Source organism: Artemia sp. Qi Xiang Cuo, chromosome 8 (assembly GCF_049724085.1).
Source record: "Artemia sp. Qi Xiang Cuo chromosome 8, ASM4972408v1, whole genome shotgun sequence".
Taxonomy (NCBI): domain Eukaryota; kingdom Metazoa; phylum Arthropoda; class Branchiopoda; order Anostraca; family Artemiidae; genus Artemia; species Artemia sp. Qi Xiang Cuo.
The window spans coordinates 51,015,926-51,037,023 of record NC_142801.1 but is presented as its reverse complement, the minus strand read 5'-3'; the positions used below and the strand labels follow the sequence as shown (position 1 = coordinate 51,037,023).

The window sequence follows — 21,098 nt, the reverse complement described above, 5'->3', positions numbered from 1 at the left end:
AAAACACCCAAAACTCATATATCTACTCTTAAATATAGTATAGTTTAAAGTGAATGTAATTAAGACTGTAAACTCAATTAATAAAGTAAATATTTTAGACAAATTGTTTTTCCTATTATGTCTTATCTTTTTGTTCCGTAAACTGTTTGGTTTGTAGTTTAACAGAATATATACCATTCCAAAATTAAGTGAATTTGACTATATTCAATAAGCCAGTTTAATATCCCAGTTGAAATTTAGCGTTAAACTTATGAATGAAAAGAAGAGGTACTATGTCTTAAGGGACTTGCGCTATTTGTACTTTTGCAAAGGAGCAGCGAGTGATCCATTATTGTGACATTGCTATTATGTCACAATTAAATGTAAGAAATTAATATCTGCTCTTAGGTAAATTTCCTGAGGCCAATTTGGATATAGCACGGTCAAAATCCAAGTGCTCATTTTATGAGCATTCATTTTATAATTCCGTAATATCTTTGCTGACTTGCGCTTCACCCGTTCTTTTTTTAAATTTATAATGATTCTTGAATTTAATAAACTGTTACAGTCTATACAATGGCATTTGGATATTCATGCAATTAGGCATGCGCATAATTGTTAGATGGCAGCAGAAAAATTCAAGTAATAAACGGAAATCACAGATCTTATTAGTCTTGTTGGTCTTCAACATCTTACTCTCAAGCGCTGACTACCTACTTATATGCATTAAAAGCGCCGAAATGAACTTTCCTGGGGGGGGGGGGGGCACTACTAGGAGTTTTGCTTTAACCATGATTTTAATGGAAATATCTCTCATTTTTCTATTTTGATACTTTTGTTAAATATCTTGTTCCTCAGGGATGGCCAAATCCCCCACGCCCTTGCACGGTGGCACCCATGATATGCATGACTTTTATTGATCAGTGATAAAAGAAAGAGCTTGGCAACGCTTTTGCGAAAAACTTTAGGTGCGTTGTATTGTTACCTTCATCTTAAAATGACTCATAACTATAGATTCCAACCACTTTAATGTTCATGATTGCATAAATGAATATTTTACTTCTTTCTGTACTTGTAATGTCAAGAATTGATCAAATCTTTCAGTTATCTGAGTTATGGGATACAAACAATAATAAGTAATTAATTATTATTAATGTAAGTGGCTTTTAAACGAAAATCTATTAAAAAAGGGTAAAGAAAAACAATGACAAAAAAAACCTGATGCAAAATTAATAGTAAGAATCAGAAATCACAAGTAAAAATCAGAATATTTCAGCTTCACTTCCGGGAGCCTTTATCACCGTATATATAAATATATATATATATATATATATATATATATATATATATATATATATATATATATATATATATATATATATATATATATATATATATATATAATATATATATATATATATATATATATACATATAATATATATATATATATATATATATATATATATATATATATATATATACATATATAATATATATATATATATATATATATATATATGCAAAATTAATAGTAAGAATCAGAAATCACAAGTAAAAATCAGAATATTTCACAAGTAAAAATCAGAATCAGAATATATATATATATATATATATATATATATATATATATATATATATATATATATATATATATAAACATATATGGGCGACTTTGACATTGACTATTTTTTTGGCTCTTTTGGATTCCTAAAAAGCTTTCCTCATATTAAAAACTGGTTTTTAATAACAATTAAAAAAAAATAAAAAATTTTAAGTTTTTTGGCTTCTTTATAGAATATATGTCATGTCGGCTAATGCTGAACTGCTGCTTTTTTTTATTACTGTTGACTGCTCTTTTGGATATTATTCATTTTTTCTTTTGGGGATTCATTCCAAATTATAAACTAATAAATACTTAATATCAGCTAAATTATAAACTGCATCTAACAGGATTAAATTTATCAAATTGAAAAATACATGATGAACACTTTATATGAGAACACTTCAATTACAATGAAACAAAAGACACTTAATGGTTTATTGGTATGAAGAAAAATGAAGTGCCAGCTATTTTCTTAGGTAAAAAATTAATAGCTCATCCGTTTTAAATGTAATTAAATGAAATAATATGCAGACTGAAGTAGCTCCAGGAAGATGTTGAGGTTTTTGTTCCTAGTTCGTCACTTTTAATCCAAGCAAGATGTTAGGAGACTTAGTATCAGTTATTGAGTTTAGGCTTTGATTTCCAAATACTCATAAAAACCACCAAATTTCAGAAAGTTACAACAATAGATCGCCTGCGGTCAAAATAATCTAAGATTGCTCTTTGACCCCCACTCTGGCTCAAAACTTCTGCTATGGTCATATCCATGGAAATCTCTAAAGAGTTTCTTTTTAAAATAGCTTTCAAACGTAGTTAGGGGTATTTAGCCTTTTTTGCTTTTCTTCAAAGCTTTGAAAAAAGTATTATAATATTCTAAATGTTACATTTGTTATATTTTTGGTCATCATTGGTGGGGTGATCGAATTTTTTAAACCGCTGCAGATTTGCAACATTTAGTACCCTGAGGTCATAAGACTGTCAAAGACTTCCTTGAACCTCCCAAATTGAAAGATTTTATTATGACCTGACCTTTTAATGTAACTTGGGCACTGGACCAAGGGCGCCGTCACTCAAGCGCAACGTTAGGTGGGGATGTTGATATTGCTTTCGTCACACCAGTTCGTTTTAGTGTGAATCTGGCTGGTACTAATCTACCTGGTCTGCCTTGTATTTTCTTTAATCTATCAGGTGTTCAACAATTGAGTATTAAACATTAAGAAAATCTTATCTAAAAACAGCAAAAGAAAACAAAAATCTGCAAACTTACAACTCATCTGTAGAAGCAATCTGTCGGCTATCAATTTCAAAATCCAACAGAAGGCTGAAGCTGCATAGTAGTGAATGCGTTCTATAATTCTATTCAACTTGAAAATAAAATTCTTGACTACGAATAATGTAAGAAATAGCAATTGGAAAACTGCATTCGAAATGATTTAAACTCATTTCATAAAGACGATACTTTTTTTTGTCAACAAATTAAGAACTGTATATATTGCAGTATTTGCAATTGCATATTGCATCTGTCTGGTTTTTATGCAAAGTAACAAAAGAGACGAAAATTAACGAACAAGAGAGCAGTGAAGAATTATGGTATGCAAAGTAATATTTGGCAGGGAAAGTCACTGGTGATAAATCACTATGGGTGGCACCGTGTTTGGGTGATTTTCGGGGATTTGGGGAACCAATTTTGTTTCCGGGGTGAGGAAGAGATTTTCGGGGAAATACCCGAAAATTCGGGGATAGTGCAAGCCCTGCCTGTTCTCTAATCAGGAAATTAGAATACTAATCCACACGAAAAGGACAAATCCGGACTTTACGGTTGACGCAATAAAGAATTGCAGCAAAAATAATTCAAAGTCAGCGAAACGCCGCCACCTCTGCCGGCGGCGGCGCGCCTGCGGCGTAGCGACACTTCGGCGGCGGTCGACCGGGCCTCTCGTCTGCGGCGTTCGGTCGATCCGCCGGCTTGTCGCCGGAGTCTACATATATATTTATATATATATATATATATATATATATATATATATATATATATATATATATATATATATATATATATATATATATATATATATATATCATGGGCGCCTATATGGGGTGGGGGCAGGGGGAGGGGCTCCCGCCCCCCCCCTCCTGGCTGAATGATGCTGCCTTAGTTTTATATTTTTGTTCTGAGATTCCTATTATGTAGCATTAAAAGTGCTAATTCGACCCGGTTTGCCCCCCCCCCCTAGAATTCAGCGTATGGGCGTCCATGATATATGTATATATAAATAGCTTAAACATGAAAAAACAAAGATATATTTTTTGTCTATATTTTTACTCCGTTAACAACGGTTTCCGGATGTGAAGCTGAAATATTCAGACTTTTATTATCATTTTTGTATTAAAAAGTTCTTTTTTAGTGTCTTAAAAAGTTTATCCGTTATTTTAGATTTCGTTTTGATCATAATGGAAAGGCAGTGTCATCTACGAAATTATTTATTTATGTAATAGCCTTTTGGAACGCACCCTTTGTCACCAATCCTAAATATCTAGAAGTATTTTGAAAACAATTTTTGTGATCCTTTCGTCGCTTTTCTATTAGCAGTATTATTTCAATTATTCATTGTAGATAATTTTTTTAATCTGTTTTCAGCGGATGAAGTGGTACGCAAGCTTTATACGAATATTTTAGTCGTTGGTGGCTCAGCAAAAATCGAAGGTTTTTCAACATGGTTGCAAAATCGAATTGCTTTGAAAATCCCTATAGAACATAGAGGAGGTAAATGTCTTTTTTGATGTTTCTCTTGGCCTTCCAGAATTTATTATTCTTGCTATTCTTTTAGTGTCTTAATTTTTTGTCATTCAAATAACAGACTGAAAATTTCTAGTTCTTCAATATATAATTCCATAATCTTTTTGCTTTTGAATTCTCCTTTTGTGAAACTTTATCTCCAAATTGTACATAGAGCAGGTTTCTGGTAATCTGCTCTAGCTTTCACTTTCTGGAGCTCATAAGGTAATAGACTATCTAGAAAATGTTGTCCAGTCCTGTCCGAAACGGAGAATGCCTTTCAATTTCTGGAGCTCATAAGGTAATAGACCATCTAGAAAATGTTGTCCATAATGGAGAATGCCTTTCACTTTCTGGAGCTCATAAGGTAATACACCATCTAGAAAATGTTGTCCAGTGTTGTCCGAAATGGAGAATGCCTTTCAATTTCTGGAGCTCATAAGGTACTAGACCATCTAGAAAATGTTGTCCAGTGTTGTCCGAAATGGAGAATGCCTTTCACTTTCTGGAGCTCATAAGGTAATAGACCATCTAGAAAATGTTGTCCAGTGTTGTCTGAAATGGAGAATGTCTTTCACTTTCTGGAGCTCATAAGGTAATAGACCATCTAGAAAACGTTATCCAGTGTTGTCCGAAATGGAGAATGCCTTTCACTTTCTGGAGCTCATAAGGTAACAGACCATATAGAAAATGTTGTCCAGTGTTGTCCGAAATAGAGAATGCCTTTCACTTTCTGGAGCTCATAGGGTAATAGACCATCTAAAAAATGTTGTCCAGTGTTGTCTGAAATGGAGAATGCCTTTCACTTTCTGGAGCTCATAAGGTAATAGACCATCTAGGAAATGTTGTCCGAAATGGAGAATGCCTTTCACTTTCTGGAGCTCATAAGGTAATTGACCATCTAGAAAATGTTGTCCAGTGTTGTCCGAAATGGAGAATGCCTTTCACTTTCTGGAGCTCATAAGGTAATAGACCATCTATAAAATGTTGTCCAGTGTTGTCCGAAATGGAGAATGCCTTGCACTTTCTGGAGCTCATAAGGTAATAGACCATCTAGAAAATGTTGTCCGAAATGGAGAATACCTTTCACTTTCTGGAGCTTATAAGGTAATAGACCATTTAGAAAATGTTGTCCAGTGTTGTCCGAAATGGAGAATGCCTTTCAGAAACTGAAAAACGTGACCCTCCGGTTGTGACAAGACACTTTGGAAGCAAATAATTTTAACCGTCAAAGGCCACACTTGATGTCGATATACTCGTGAATAGTTTTTCCGAAAATTTTATTAAAGTATAAGATTAATACTAAATCTATTTTGAGTGTTTTCAAGGAAGTTATGGGTATTTTAATCTGAAACAATTTCAACCGTCAAAGGCCACTCACTTGGTGTCAACATGCTTGTCAATAGTATTTCCGAAAATTTCATTAAGGTATTGTGATACTTAAGGTACAAATTACTTTGGCACTCAGTAAGAATTTGACCTTTGTTGAACGTTTTTTTTATAGTTAACAAAGTTGATCAATTTGAAGAGAAAAAGTTGAAGAGAACTTAATGTTTAAATGGCAAGAATGCAACGCTTTGAAGCTAAATAAGTGGCTTTTTGTCAAGACTAAGTTAAATACCATCAACTGAGCTTTACGAAGTGATCGGGTGGAAAGTTCATATTTTTTTTCCTATGGGGGATTTGTTTGAAGCTTTTAAACCAAGCTTCTCGCCTTAGCGTCACAAACATGGTCCGAAAAATCGAAGAGAAATTTCAATATTGCTGTCCTATCCTTTCGTCACATTTTTGTTGAGTCAATCACGTTATTCACATTATTCTTTAAGCGCATGGCAATAATCCTGACTTTTTACCATTTTGTTGTATTCCCCCTGCTGTTTCTATGTTAATTTGTTTTAGCCAGTGGAAAGAACACTAGCTCAGGTGGTTCTGTAAGTTATATGAGATTTAAATCAAGTAAAAGGAATTAAAAGTATTTCAGAAACATTAATTATTACAACTAAAGATTCAGATACTGTGTGCACCCATTTTAATGAAAACTCTGTGAAATAACTGTTAAAACAAAGATATTCTGTTCCCTATAATGAACACGTTTCAAGCAAAAAAAAAAAAAAAAAAAAAACAGTTTTGAGCAATTGCAATTTGAAGTTACGTAAGATTGTGACAACAAATAGCGTGCTTTTAAGAAGAATACTTCAAAAGGAAGATAATCGGTGTTTTTGCCGACAACCATCAATTGATATAGTATTGGATATTGCCATATAGGGCACATCTGACTTAAAACGTGTTAATTGCAGGGATGGGGTCTTGATTTTTGACAAATCGGTATTACTCTACTTATAAAATTTTTCAGAACAGCTCTGTAAAGCTTTCCTGCGAAGGTCCTTTATTTATAAATGTTATTGCTGCAAAAAAGAGGACAAAGAAGAGACCATTGAAACACAGCAGCAAATAATATTTGTTCAAATATTAAAATAGGTATATTTGCAAAAGAAAACTGAATATGGTTCTCTTTCAGGCATAAAACGGGTTCAAGAAAAGGTATAGCTTTATCTTTTTTTTTTATAGAAACTGTTTAAGAATAATTTAATGCATAAATCTTTGAGATGTAGTGCCAAATTGTGCTATTTGTGAAAGAATTGGTTTGAATCTACCAACATGTGTATCATGAAAAAGTAACTTAAACTGCTTTAAGACAAATAGCGAAAATTTTCCGTAAAAAAATTGCCATCTTTGCAATATTGAAGAATACGACTCCCTTCAGATTAGGCAGGAAGTTTTTCTCACTGAAAATGTAATCGTATGATATATTTTTTAGATTTATTCTATCCTCCAGGGAGGAAAAATACCTAGATTAGTCTTACTAAAAAAAATCCACCGAGGATAACAGAAAGGCTGTATGCCCGAGATTAAATTAGGATTTTTTGAAAAGGACAATATTTGGTACTTGTCTAAAATATAAAACGCACTCGAGAACTTGTATTGCGAATACCCGATTTTTCACGCTGTCTATACTAGAGAATAACCTTCGGCTCGTTGAGAAACCACATTTTAGCTTTTTTATATTAAATATTTAGTTGGTATTTTGGTTAGGTTATTTCAGCTTTCGCGCTCTGGGCGGCCCCCCTTCCATATTTCTTTGTGGTAGTTTTCCTAATTTTGTTACTAAAGCACTGTGTCTTCATCATATTTTGTTTTATTTCACTAGCATTTGCCAAACTTCACATCTCGAGTGTGTTTTATATAATAGACAAGTACCCAATATTTTTAGTAATTTCTTGGAAGATGGCCAGGGAAGAGGCTTCTTAATGGAGAAATATTCTCTAGCGTAATCGCCAAAGGTGGTTTAATTTGGCAGCGAGTTTTTAGAATTATTCGTTTCCGTAGGTTAAAAGTTGATGAAACTGTGCTCTGACCAGAATGAGATTTTTTTTATTTCAGAGCCAATTGATGTAATGACGCGAGTCAAAGATCAAGACTCAGAGAATACTGTCTGGAAAGGTGCTGCTTTATTTGCTTGTATGGATGCTGCCAATGAACTATGGATAAAACCCAAAGAATGGAAGAGATATAGTGTCAAAATTCTTAGAGAAAGAGCGCCGTTTGTTTGGTTATTTTTTTTTTTTTTTAATTTTTAATGCGGTTTCTTAATGTTTTTTTTTTCATATTTAAAGTTTTTAATTTTATCTTTAGACTGAAACTAGAGAAAGAACCACGGTAAATAGTGATAAAGAGACTAGACTAGTTCTGTCAACAGACTAAAAAGGTTAGGATACAGTTCGCAAAGCTCGAAGGAAAAATGGATGGAGGTAAAGAAATACATGACAATTATTAAATTTTCTGTTCTTTAAAAAGAATATTCAAAAGCATTTCATTCAGCCTAAGAAATTCATGTAGAACGCTCAGAATCTGCGTGTTTTTGTATTTCGTTGCACTAAGACGAATATGCGTATCTTAAGTTTCTTTAGTATTTATTAGAGGAATTACTTTTAACTAATTTCTATTTTCTAAGATATTCTCGAAAACAGTATGACACTAGACCAGCACCTGCAGCAGAATTTTACTTTAAGCTTCCATTAATATATCTGTGGTTTTAGGCTATAGTAACTGTCTGCAATTTTACAAATGTTCAAACTCGGTTTTCATAATAAAATATTGAAATTTATTTTAAAAGGACAAGGAAAACATACACAAGACAAAGACAGTGCAAAAGAAGTTCATACAATTTAGCTTATTAAGGAAAATTAAAAACAAATACAAACGGACTGCCAGACAATTGATTGTCTTCAATTTCATATCTTCAAATTCTTCATACTACCGTCTAGACTCTATAAAAAAAAACATATAAAGAACCTTTTAATAAAAATACCTTTAAATGGGCTGATAAGAAAAAGTAATCTAACAGTTCGTATTAACGAACTGTTAGTAAGGAGCGACTCGTGGCAATAGTGACCAAAACTCAAAAAAATAGTATTTCGGTAACAGTTGTTACATCAGAAGAATTAAATTTTCATGCTGATTCCCAATAATAAGATTCAATAAGTTTAAAGTTACCACTTAAAAGCTTCGGGTCTGAAAAAAAATGCATAATTTTTGAAAGGGGGGGGGGGGGATTTCCCCCAAAAGAGAAGTGATCCTAATGAAAGTCCCATCATTAGATTCAGCACATCAGAGGACCCGACTGTAGAGGTTTCAAGCTCCTATCTATAAAAATGTGGAATCGTATTTTTTCCCGGAAGAAAGGTCACGGATGTGTGTTTATACTTTCTTCGAGGGTGATCGTATCGGACTAAGGGTCAAAGGAAATCGGGAGAAAGCTCATTCAAACGGGAATCAAAAGTTTTAGTGTCCTTTTTCAACGATCAAATTATTGTGCCACGGGAAAGTGGCGCTGTTTGCCCTTTTGTGGCACAAAACTCCGCGAAGATGGCGAAGTTGCCATCGATTAACAATTCCGAGACATCCAAGATGGCGAAGTTGCCATCGATTAACAATTCCGATACATCCAATTTATTTATTAATATCAAAAAACATAATGTTGAGCTTCCCAGCTATATAGGAAGTAATGCCACGCGGTGACGTACTGCTTACTGAAAAATCACGCAGTCTACATAAAATAAATGGTAGATATAGACATTTATTGGCTTAATCCTTGATTTAACTAAGCTGAGTCACTTGATTTTTAATGGAATTATGTTCAGTTTCATATAATTGTGCATATGAAAGAGGGACGGTGGGTCATTGCGCAGGGGGTGGGGAGATGGGGTATCACATACCTAAAAGAGAGCGTTTCAATGCCCAAATTGTCTAACTCTCCATGAGCCTTCATATAAATATAGAAAAGGGTGTGTGTATGGATGGGGTGAGTCTAGGAATTAATGTCTCATCACTATTCATTTGGATTAAGATTGAAAAAGGGTACTGCAGGGTGAAGCTTCCCTTCTTATTACAGAAAAATGTTTCTGACATTTATTTTAAAGTTTCATTTAATTAAACTAACTTACTTTATATTTTATAAAATTATAATGATGTATAAGTGCATATCAGCTATTATGACGGACGGGCGGCCGGTCATTGAGTAGGTGGAGGGGGAGGGGTACTCTTTTGTGCCTTGTACTCTTTACGCCTCAAAGAATACATTTTAATGGCAAAATTTCCTAACTATCATTGAGCCGTCAAATAAATATAGAATGAGATTGGGGGGTTGAACATTGCTGTCAGTGTTTTTCTATTAAAGTATTGCATTCACATGCACACCGGCATAGAGGTGAAAAGGGCGAGACTGGTTACCATGAGCCTTGGTACATTTCTTGGTGAGGGGAAGAGGGAGAAAGTGCTGACAGGAGCTTTGTTTCCTTCGAAAAAATTCCAAGGGGATAATTTCCGGAACTCTTTTCTGGAGTTCATACACGTAATTATTTTTATTCGTCTTACTGTCTCTTCAGTTGCTCAATTTTACTTGTAGGGAGAATTTTCCGGGGGGGGGGGGAGATTGTTCGGGGTAAATTTCCCGGAATTCATTTCATTTGAATTACTTTCTCTTTGCCTCCTCAGTTTTACATGTGGGGAGAATAATCCGGGGGATTTTTCGGCACGATTTGAAAAAGACAAATATTAAATTAAAGAAACAAGTTATAAAAAACTTTAGCATAAAGAGCGAGGGGTTGAGGGGGGAGGGACATCCTCCTTTGAAATCACTCATCGTATCAAGCGAATATCTATTTTGTTAATAATTTTAAATCGTTTCTTACTAAAATACGGTTTCCCTATTATGGATTTACCACTGCCACTTAACACGACTTTTATTTGACCCGCATTTTGATTTTGTCGACATTCTAATTTTTTAGTACGTTGGTTTCGAGTATTTTGATTTTCTACATAAGGTACGACTGTTTATTCATGAACAAGGCCAATTGACTACTTGACATAAAGCGAAAAGAACATAATTAACATTTTTTTTAAAGCTAAACCCGGTAGTATACACATAGAAATTAAATAAAAGCTTATTTTGTAGCAAATAAAACCAAGAAACTCAAGAACTAACAACTAGCTCTCTAGTCATAGCGCATTCAAAAATACAACATTAATGTTTCGTTGACATGAGCGACTGGATATGTGACCTAACTTTAATGCCTGAGGATGGAAGATCATACAACTCTGCACTCACATACCACCCTAACTACAGTGATTCCCATAATTTTTAATTTTAGCTTGTTTTTTCTTTTTTAATATACTTTCCTGTTTCTACATTCCATGACAAGACAGAGCTGAACGAAAACCAGCAGAAAACTAAGGGAAGAGGAAAAAGAAAGAAGAAATATTTCTGTAAAACTTTGAAGATATGCTCCTAGACATGTATAAACTTAATTTCTTAGTTCGTGATCAGGCTAGATCAGGAAGCTCTCGAGTGGATATGGGGTTGTTGATAAACTAACTTACGGCCCGATTCCGTTTGTCAACAAAAATAGAAAATAGATAATTTTTTTAGGATCTGCCCGACAAAATGTGTTCTTCCTAATCTCTCAACGCCTAGTGGAGCATAATATCGGTAAATATTACCTTTTGTCGCCTCTTGATAGGTAAGAGCATGTCTCTTTTAATTCAAGGTTGAACGTATGTTGTATGAAATTTAGTAGTAAAAACGTTATATAACCCATTTTTTAAAAGAATAATAGAAAAATTTCGGCTTTGGAGCCACAGGAAAAAAAGGTTTCACAATTAAGTCGGTAAAACACTAATCCATACATTACAAATTAAAGAACAATTTGTCAAAATAAAATACAAAATTGTTTCGACTAAATATCAACAATGTATAGCATCTAGTATGTATGGCCTTCTTTCTTGACAATCTGGATTATCAAATTAGATTCTTAAGTTTTCGCGATGCAAAAAGATAATTAAAATTAGACATACTTGGAAACAAAAAGTAGCAGAAACTTTTTCAATCACAAAAGGAGCCTATATCTCCACGTTTTATATTTGATATTTTCAACAGTCCAAAATTTAAAATCTTACTAAGAATTTGTATGTTCAATTTTACAATCCAAACGAGAACCTAATTGCTTCCACAGTTCCACAATCAGATTGTCAAACAAAATCAGCTTCTTCAGTCGAACCTCAATGAAAAGGCCTATTATTTACCTTAAGACTCCAGATGACGATTTGACCATCTACACCAGCAGTTGAAAATTGGTTTGCATCGGCTTTGGAGCCCTTGTATAAGCGCATACTGGTTATGGCATTTTGATGAATAGTATCGAGACTTGTGTCTTCAATCTCACTGCGATTCTGCCTGTCCATCGTTTGAAATCTCTTAAATGCGCTAAAAATAAAAGAATACTAATATCTGAACCTTTTTGAGACTAATTTTCACACAAGTCCATAAAACTAAAAAAAATCTATTCATTTGCCACAATATAACAGTGGGGATACCCCACCCTCCCATCTTAACCCTCTAAAGGCCGAACCGTCTTAAGGACTATACTGAAAAAGATTTGTATTTTGAAGAGTATGTTTCTTATTGGTTAAGATATAAATAATAAAAAAAGAAGAAAATCGTGACATTAGTTAAATTTCAGAGGAAAACACATTCTTAGCATAATTTCATTTGTAACTTCAGATTTAATTTTACTATTTGAAAGTACCAAGAAGATCAAAATGAAAACATTTTTAGCTCATCCTCGGGCAATACAACAGTCAAAAAGGTGGTACAACGGTTATCTTCAGTCAAGTTATTCAATAAATATAGGCTAGTGGGAATATGTAAAAATTAAGTAACAAAAGTGATAATTTTAAATCGGAAGAAAATAAGGATTCTATTGATATGACAGTAGTCAAATAAAGAAATAAATATAACAGAATAGGAGCCTAATTATAAAAGCCTGATTGGTCTTTCTAAAAAGAATTTTTTGTAGGTAACTCAATTAACTAATAACTTGAAATTTTTCATATTTAGGAATAGTTTTAATAATAATGCATAACTTAGATTTATGTCATTGTTTATGTTTGCTACACCAATCAGGAAAGTTACAATTTCTAAGAGCTCCATGATGATAAATTTTTTCGCTCATTTTCTGCTGATATTTCCCAGATGTTCTTTATTTTCAAACTTGGCTAAGCGTAAAACTACATATGGCAAGTTCTTTCCCCTCTTATTTGATTTGGCTACACTAGGCTACTGGGCGTTGATTCTGAATTAATACACTAGGCAACTCAGAACTAAAATGTTTGACTGTAATCTAAACTATAGACAAAATTTGAACGTGCAATCAAAATGTTCGATCAGCCTTACTTTCGCACAATAATTTCTTGAACGGTATGTTTGCTATAAAAATCGGAAACGATAAGGGGAGTGATTTCGAATCGTATGGATTGAAAATCTGCATATTTTATGGACTGAAGCAGTCGTGACCCCCATCCTGTAGACAAGCTTTGATATACACTTTTTTGTTCCATCATTTTATTAAAAAAATATTTTGATGTTTGTTTATAAATTTTTTTTTCTCTCAAAAAAAGAAAATCGGACGTTACGAATCAATACAACCAGATTTGCTTCCTAAATCGCTGTTTTTTACGTCTGGTGTCATCCAAGTCGATCAGCGAAAAAACGATCTTTTTTTGCACTATGAATCGAAAAAAAAAAAAAATTCTTCCAAAATCTACATGCCCAGTTAGTTTCAAGCCAATCGGAGATTTTTTTTTTCATATGTTCTTGCGTCACGAATTTCTTTTTTATAACTGAGCTAAGGATACTTCTCTTGGTCAGGTATATACATATAATTGGCCCTTTTCTGGACGAACAAATATTTCAAGACAAAGATGGTTTGGCCCTCTCATTCCATACAAACTTAAAATTTGAAATCCCCTCTCAATATTCTTAAAAGTTTCAACTCGATTCCTCAAGTCGTTCCGGAGATATTGCTGATGTGCTATTTTGATTACCCTGATAGATATAATATTATTGGTTCACCTCCACCCCTTCTGTCAAGTCAAAATTTCAGGGTCCACTTGGCCCCCGGCCACCCCCCGTCAGGGGTTTCATCTGAAATGCACCCTGATGACTATGAAAGCGCGTGATCCCCTGAGATACTTTTGCTTTCTCTGCATTCAAATACCCTTTGCAGTCAAAGGAAAAAAAAAAAAAAAAAAAAAAAAAAAAAAAAAAAAAAAAAGAAACGCGTTTATCTGATAAGCACCCAACCTAGGTTAAACCCGGAGACCAGCATTCCCTTGCCCCCCCCCCCCACTCTCTAGCTAAGACATTATTCAAGGGTGTCGAATTCACTTACCTCAGTCCTGCTGATTCCTTTTTTTGCTTATGATCAAGCTTCCCGACAAAAGATAATTGTCCACTACTCATTGAATACAACATTGGACAACATCCATGACCCTGAAAAACGAACAAATTTAATGAAGAAACAACTTATACGAAATTTAATTGGCATAGGTAAGTGAGAAAAAACATAAAAACCAACAATAAATCCGGCGTGCATTGCTGAATAACTCTACATAGCTACAGGGACTATAAAGCTATAAATACGACAGTGAAATCCGGAATCATTATGGCACTGACCTCCTCCCTCTCCAATGACTCCAAACACACATGGGCATCAGCTTTTGCAGCGGGGTCAAATGAAAAGGGTAAAATAAGAATAAATATTATCTATCAAATCTTCTAATTCGGCACACAAATAAGATAAAGGACGAATGAACACAAACAAATATTTTAAAAACAAAATCTCCCTGTATCTTAAAAAAAGACCTAGCAGCAACTTTTTGACCGATTTCACTTGCATGATTATAACGTAGTTGCTGTTTTTTATTATTATTATTCTTATACCAAAGACAACCAGAAAATTGATTTTGTTACTGATAAGGATTTTTGGGCTGAGTTCAAATATTGCCACGCGCCGGGCCCATGACCCTAGGTATCAAATAAATGTCCTTTTCGTAACTCATCATCTAACTTTCAACTGATTCCTTCCCTTTTCCGCGTCAATCTTTTTACGCCTTGTACGAATAAGTTATCTAATTAGGATAGACGAAAAATACAGCTAGACGAAGAGTCACCAGTCAGCCAGACAATCTTTTTGGACGAATTTTGTAAGTACTATTTATTGAGAATCTTCACGGGGCTATTACATGCCGTGATGACCCGCGGATTGGTCAGAAAGTCCATAGAACACACCCCGCCCAGAAGCTGGAGTTTTTTTTTGTGTTCTGTTTTTCAGTCAGTCCAATTTTGTGCGTGGAACATAAAAACGAGTTTTTTTTCGGTTTACTGCGTCTGTATATATTTTTCTTAGCCTAGGTTCTCAAAGTTTTGCAATTTTGATAAGGATATCATATGAGATTATATATCCGTCATTTTTGGAGTACAGATAAGAGATACGTGGTCAGTCGTACCTGTGGGATGCTCCTTCCCCGGCCTAGTACGGAGCGTATTGGCCTCAGATGGCGATTGAGTAATATCGTCTCTGGGATATTCAAAATATGTTTTTTTTTTCTGAGATGGTTTTCTGTAGGTTATATGGAGACAGCGTGTAAGTCGCAATATGTATAGGTTGTATTAGGAGTGGAGTGTAAGCCTCAAAATTACTGTGACCCCTCTTCCATCGTTTATAAAACATCACGTAATTTTTTGATTTACGACTATTTCTTCGTAATAAGATATTTTAATTTCGGCTTCTGAAATAAAAATAAAAACAAATCGAAAAATGCGTTTAGTTCTTCATTTGCAAAAAAATGAATTTTTATTACATATTTGAATATTCCATAAAAAGTTTCCCAATGATCAAATGGAAATGACCAGCTAAATTTGTTTATAATTGGCCCAGTGCGTTGATGATACTTGTCTCAGCATACACCATCCTCCCATCCTTAGATGTCTCTTTTTTTATTTACAAACCCGCTATAAATACACAAAGGAAGAAGTAAAGTACATAAGAAATAAGGAAAAAAAAAATAGACATTAGTAATCAGTTAGAACACTATTCAAAAAAAGGGGCACGAGGCGCGACTTTGCTGATGCTGATTTACGAGCTGATTAAGGAGCCCAATACTACTAGATGATGGAAAGGATTCCGGACATGGAAATTCTGAATTATTTTGAATTACTGTGCCTAGAAGGAAGATTTAGGAAATATTTACAAAACTTAAAATAATTTTTTCTAAGACGCGACACATCTCTTCCTGTCAGGAGAAGGAGCAGTCCCGACAAATACGTAACGTGGGGCGCAACGCAAGACGAGAAAATCTTTCCAAGATCTTTCCGGCAAAATCTACCCCGATTTGGTACAATCGAACCATAGCTAGACCGAAAACTTTCCACTACTTGACAACATATTGCCTCTCTTGTCTGACGTAACGTACAAGCGAACCGTGCTCCTACATACATAAATGAATCAACGCAAGAAATAGCAGAAGTACAGATAGAAAGACAAACTGGATAATTACAGTTAAACGCTGAAAATTCACACTTCGAACTATTAATTCGCAGACCACTACTAGAAAAGCCAAACAAGAGCCTATCAAGATTAGATTGAAGAGCTTCGCGCTTTCTACTAATCAGTAATACATCGTCAGCATACGCGAGATACGTTATCTCCAGGCCGTTAAGAAACGAATTGGGCCAAAGGACATTAAGAACATCAGTAATTGCCGATTTAAATATGCTGGGCGATAGCAAGCTTCCTTGGAAGACCCCACTTATTGTTTGAATCGGAGCGCTCAGCCTCGAATCCCATTTAGCAAAAACAATAGAATTACAATACTAATAAAGTAGCGTCGCACATACACTTTTTATTAATTCCCGATTTAATCAAAGAAGCAACTGCTTGAGGATGATTCACAGAATCGAAAGCCTTCGAAATATCAACTGTACAAAGGAACGCTGAATCATATCAGAGAAAGTGTCCTTATAATATTCTTCCCATGCACTAAGTGAGAGATTGGAAGGTGGTTGGCCGTACGAACTCTCTTCAGCTTTATGAACTTGGCGCCATGATTTCTGCGAACCAGAGAACTGCAAAATTCCTTTCAGTCGAAACTTACGGAGTTCTTTTTTGTTGTTATGCTTTGTCCTGTCTGCACTTTAGGTCAAAAGTGGTACCACGATATGGTCTTCCACAGGTAATCCAGATGCGCCTGCATCTGGAAGGAAAATGTAGTTGTTTCCCCATTAATCTATGCTAGCAAACACCGTACTTTGTACATCCCTCTGTTAAGCAAAACTTAAGGTATCGAGTACTTTAACAGCTAAGAATCCTCTTTCAAATATTAAGCTAAAAATGTTTTAACGATAGAGATAGAAAAATAATAGAGGCTAAATTCTGCAGTTTTGCGCTCAGATTTTGCCATTAACCCCGCTGTATATTTAGAATGGATGTTTTGTTACAGAAAAATCGAATAAATGACACGGACTGCCTCGAATTTGGCATCTATCTCCTTTCCTATATCTATGGTTTTAACGCACGCTTCACGTGGGATAAGACCTGGAGTCGCATGTTTTTTCCCCATGGATATTCGAAATGTGGATAACTTGAAAACTTTCCGCGACATCGGGACAGAAAACATAAATTTAGGACTGACCAAGATTTCACGCGTGCTCAAACTTCCAAAGACGTGGAATCGCCATATATACAAAGCTCGAATGGTTAATGATGCTCCTTCGCTTAAACATGAAAAGAAGTGTTTAAAAAGCTTTAGATGTGATAAGCCGATTTTGACGTGCAGATTTATCAAGGAAAATAACACTTCACAGTATAATAGAGAAGAACTAGATATGATGCAAGCGTGTGGATGATTTTAAATCATATTTGGCTCAACCATACCCAGTGTTTACGTAGAAAGACAATCCTAAGAAATTTTTGCTGGCGGAACGGAAAGAAGAGCAAGGAGCTTGGCAAATCACATGCTGTCTGTCAGGGGCGAACCCAGGGGGGCAACACGGGGATACACCCCTACCCCCGAAATTTGCCCTATAGGATCGACATTCTTTTAAATCTTCAGTAGTGTTATAGATTAAAAGGATAATGTACGCTGTAAATCTTATTGTAATGAGGATAAGAACTGAATGATTTATTCATTTTATAAAATAAAATTTAAAACATAACTGTCTTAAAAGCTAACCAAATTCATTATGGGTTTTGTTCCCAGTGATGTAAAGTAATGTATACACAACAAGTGGGTAATGTTTGACGATCTCCACACAAGAATTTTTGTTCTGTGAAAATGCAGCTGGGAACGATGCCAGGCTGCTGCCAAGTAAGCCACGTTCTGTTGTAAACTCAGGCTCCTAAGATTATTGAACTTCATTTTTAATCACGCGTGTGCTTTTTCAGTGTTTATATAGAAATACGACCCTGTTTCTTAATTAGTCGTCCATAATTTCAAAATGGAAATAAAAAATTATAGACTTCTTCAAAAAGAAACAATTGATTGATAGCAGACCTTGTTTGGTTGATTATAATCAACCAAAGTGAATGAAGTCAACTAAGGTTGACTTCATAACCTTAGTTGGAATGGGGAGCAATTAAAATACTTAAGGGGGCAAGGTGATGATGGAACTTCATCTATGAGCGGCCAGTTGCAAGGTTAGGCTTCTATACTCTGTGAAATTTTCCCCCAGGCAGTCTATGTTCACTATGCTAGTCACTCCTTAAATTTAGTCCAGAGTCATTTGCACAACATACCTGTTATAAGAAATTGCCAAGCAACCTTGAAGTAAGTAATTAATTTCTTTAGAATTTCACCTAAACGCTCTGCAATTTCCAAACAAATTGTTCAAGCAAGTAATCTTATCACAGGGACAAAAAGAATACGATGGAACAAATTTGTGAGACTAGATGGGTGGAGCAGTTAAAAGCAATCATTTTGTTTAAAGGGATGTTTATTATTATCGGGAAGGCTATGAAGGAAATTCAAGAACATCTTGATTCAATTCAGATTCTTAATCTTCAAGCAAAGCTATTTCTTCGCTATGTGCTATTGAGAGATGCAGTTTTGTTGCAGCTATGGTTACTGTCAGTAAAGTTTTTAGTCTGTCACACAATTTTTTGACATCTTTGCAGTCAGAAACTATAGATCTTGTATACTTTCTCAAACATTTTGACGATTTTAGGAGCAAAGTTAGAGACAGGAGAGAGAGGAGAGGCGCTATGTTTCATCCACTTTTACTGAAGGGCCTGAACTGTGTCAGGATTATGAAATCAGCATTAGAGTACCCAGATGAGCTAAAAAAACACGTATAGGAATAGTCACGCAACAGCGTCAGATGATCCTTAAACGTATTACCGACTTTCTGTGTTTATCCCTTTTATGGACTACTCTCTGCAGCAGCTGCATCAGCGATTTCCATTCCTGGAGTCACTGCAATACCTATTTCCTCAGCACTGCATTTCCTTCGACGAAGGAAAAACAAAGGATTTATCGAATACACTGACTTATTTCTTGGTATCTTGACGCAGAACACCTATAGGGGAAGCTTGTAAGCGGAGTTAGCTCTGTGGAGGAGAATGTGGCTACAGTCGGGAAACTTGGCACAAAAGTGTTTGATAGTGTGCTTAAAAGAATGTGATAAGAATATTTTCCCCACTCTTAATCGATTTTTGCAGATTTGTGCAAATATTCCCATCACTACAGCTACGTGCAAGGGTTCTTTTTCTACCCTCAGAAGAGTGAATTCTTATATCATGAGTGCCCCGGGTTAGGAACGGCATTAATGGATTGGCCTTAGTATCCATAGACAGGGATGTTCCAGTCAATGCAGAAGACATTTTGGATAAACTAGCCCACAATAAAAAAGCGGCTTGATTTAATTTTATAATTGCATATTTACAGTGTTGTCAAACAGTTCGTGGTAACGAACTGTAAGTAAGGAGCGACCCGGCTCAATAGTAACCGAAACTCTAAAAAACGGATTGACAAAAACGGATCTATTGATACCAATAGATACATCAAAAGAATGAAATTTTTATGCTGATTTCAAATATATAAGTTTCATCAAGTTTAGTCTTATCGATCAAACTTACGGGCCTGAGAATATTTGCCTTATTTTCGAAAAAAAAGGGGGAAACAACCCCTAAAAGTCATATAACTTTAATGGAAATCACACCATCAGATTCCGCGTATCCAAGAACCCTAATATAGAAGTTTCAAGCTTCTATCTGCAAAAGTGTGGAATTTTGTATTTTTTGCCAGAAGAAAGATCACAGATGCCAGTTTATTTTTTATTTATTTTTTTCCCAGGGGTGATCGTACCGATCCAGTGGTCCTAGAATATCGTGAGAGGGCTCATGCAAAAGGAAATTAAAAGTTCTTGTGCCCTTTTTTAAGTGACTAAAAAAATTTGAGGGCAACTTGGCCCCTTCCCACGCTCATTTTTTTTCCCGAAGTCACCCAATCAAAATTTTGAGATAGCCATTTTGTTCAGCATAGTCGAAAATCTAATTAATATGTCTTTGAAGATGACTTAATCCCCCAAAGTTCCTGGGGGAAGGGCTGCAAGTTATAAACTTTGCCCATTGTTTACATATAGTATTGGTTATTGGGAAGTATACACCCATTTTCAGGAGGAATTTTTTTCTGTTAGGGAGAGGGGGGTCGGAGTAGAGGTTACGGGGGAGAATCTTTCCACGGAGGATGTTTCCTTGGGGGAAGGGACATTCCTATGAAGGGGGCGTCGGATTTCCCAGCATTATTAAAAAAACGATAAGAAATTAAATAAAAAAACAAGTTTTTTTCAACTGAAAGTAAGTAGCAATATTGAAACTTAAAACGAACAGAAATGGTTACGTATATGATTCACTGCCTAGTCAGTACCTCGCTCTTTACGCTACAGTTTTTTTTTTAGTACTTTCAATAGAGCTATCTATTCTAATTAACCGGCCTTTGTGATTCAGGGGTTTGTGATTCGAACAAAATTCGAACTTTAGTGTTAAGAGCGAGGTATTGAATAGGGGGCGAACTCCCTCATACACGTAATAAAAACATAGGAATATAGTAATTCGTTACGCAAGTTAATTCGTAAGTTACGTCAGAACAAAATTTCGAGAAAGCCATTTAGCCAAAAAAATGAAAATTAATATGTGAATTTCGTTTTAATTATTCATGTACGGTGAGCCAAAATCAAAACTGCATTAATTAAAAACGCTCAGAAATTAAATAAAAAACAATTTTTTTTAACTGAAAGTAAGGAGCGACATTAAAACTTAAAACGAACAGAATTATTCCGTATATG

The 21,098-nt window shown here is 34.9% G+C and overlaps 2 protein-coding genes across 2 annotated transcripts in view; one reads left to right on the top strand and one right to left on the bottom strand.

Annotated features, from left to right (window-relative positions):
* Arp8 (Actin-related protein 8) overlaps positions 1 to 8,238 on the top strand; it is a 66,298-nt gene extending 58,060 nt beyond the window's left edge. The window contains exons 11-12 of the mRNA XM_089093563.1: positions 4,223 to 4,348; positions 7,802 to 8,238. Of these exons, the coding sequence (XP_088949689.1) occupies positions 4,223 to 4,348; positions 7,802 to 7,998 (323 nt within the window). The 3' untranslated portion in view covers positions 7,999 to 8,238. The remainder of the gene's footprint in view (positions 1 to 4,222; positions 4,349 to 7,801) is intronic.
* Positions 8,239 to 8,499: 261 nt separating this feature from the next.
* The window catches only part of Arpc1 (Actin-related protein 2/3 complex, subunit 1A), a 55,313-nt gene continuing 42,714 nt past the window's right edge, over positions 8,500 to 21,098 (bottom strand). Inside the window, exons 8-10 of the mRNA XM_089093567.1 lie at positions 14,149 to 14,249; positions 12,002 to 12,182; positions 8,500 to 8,688 (exon numbers count right to left, since the gene is read on the bottom strand). Coding sequence (XP_088949693.1) covers positions 8,653 to 8,688; positions 12,002 to 12,182; positions 14,149 to 14,249 — 318 coding nt within the window. The 3' untranslated portion in view covers positions 8,500 to 8,652. The remainder of the gene's footprint in view (positions 8,689 to 12,001; positions 12,183 to 14,148; positions 14,250 to 21,098) is intronic.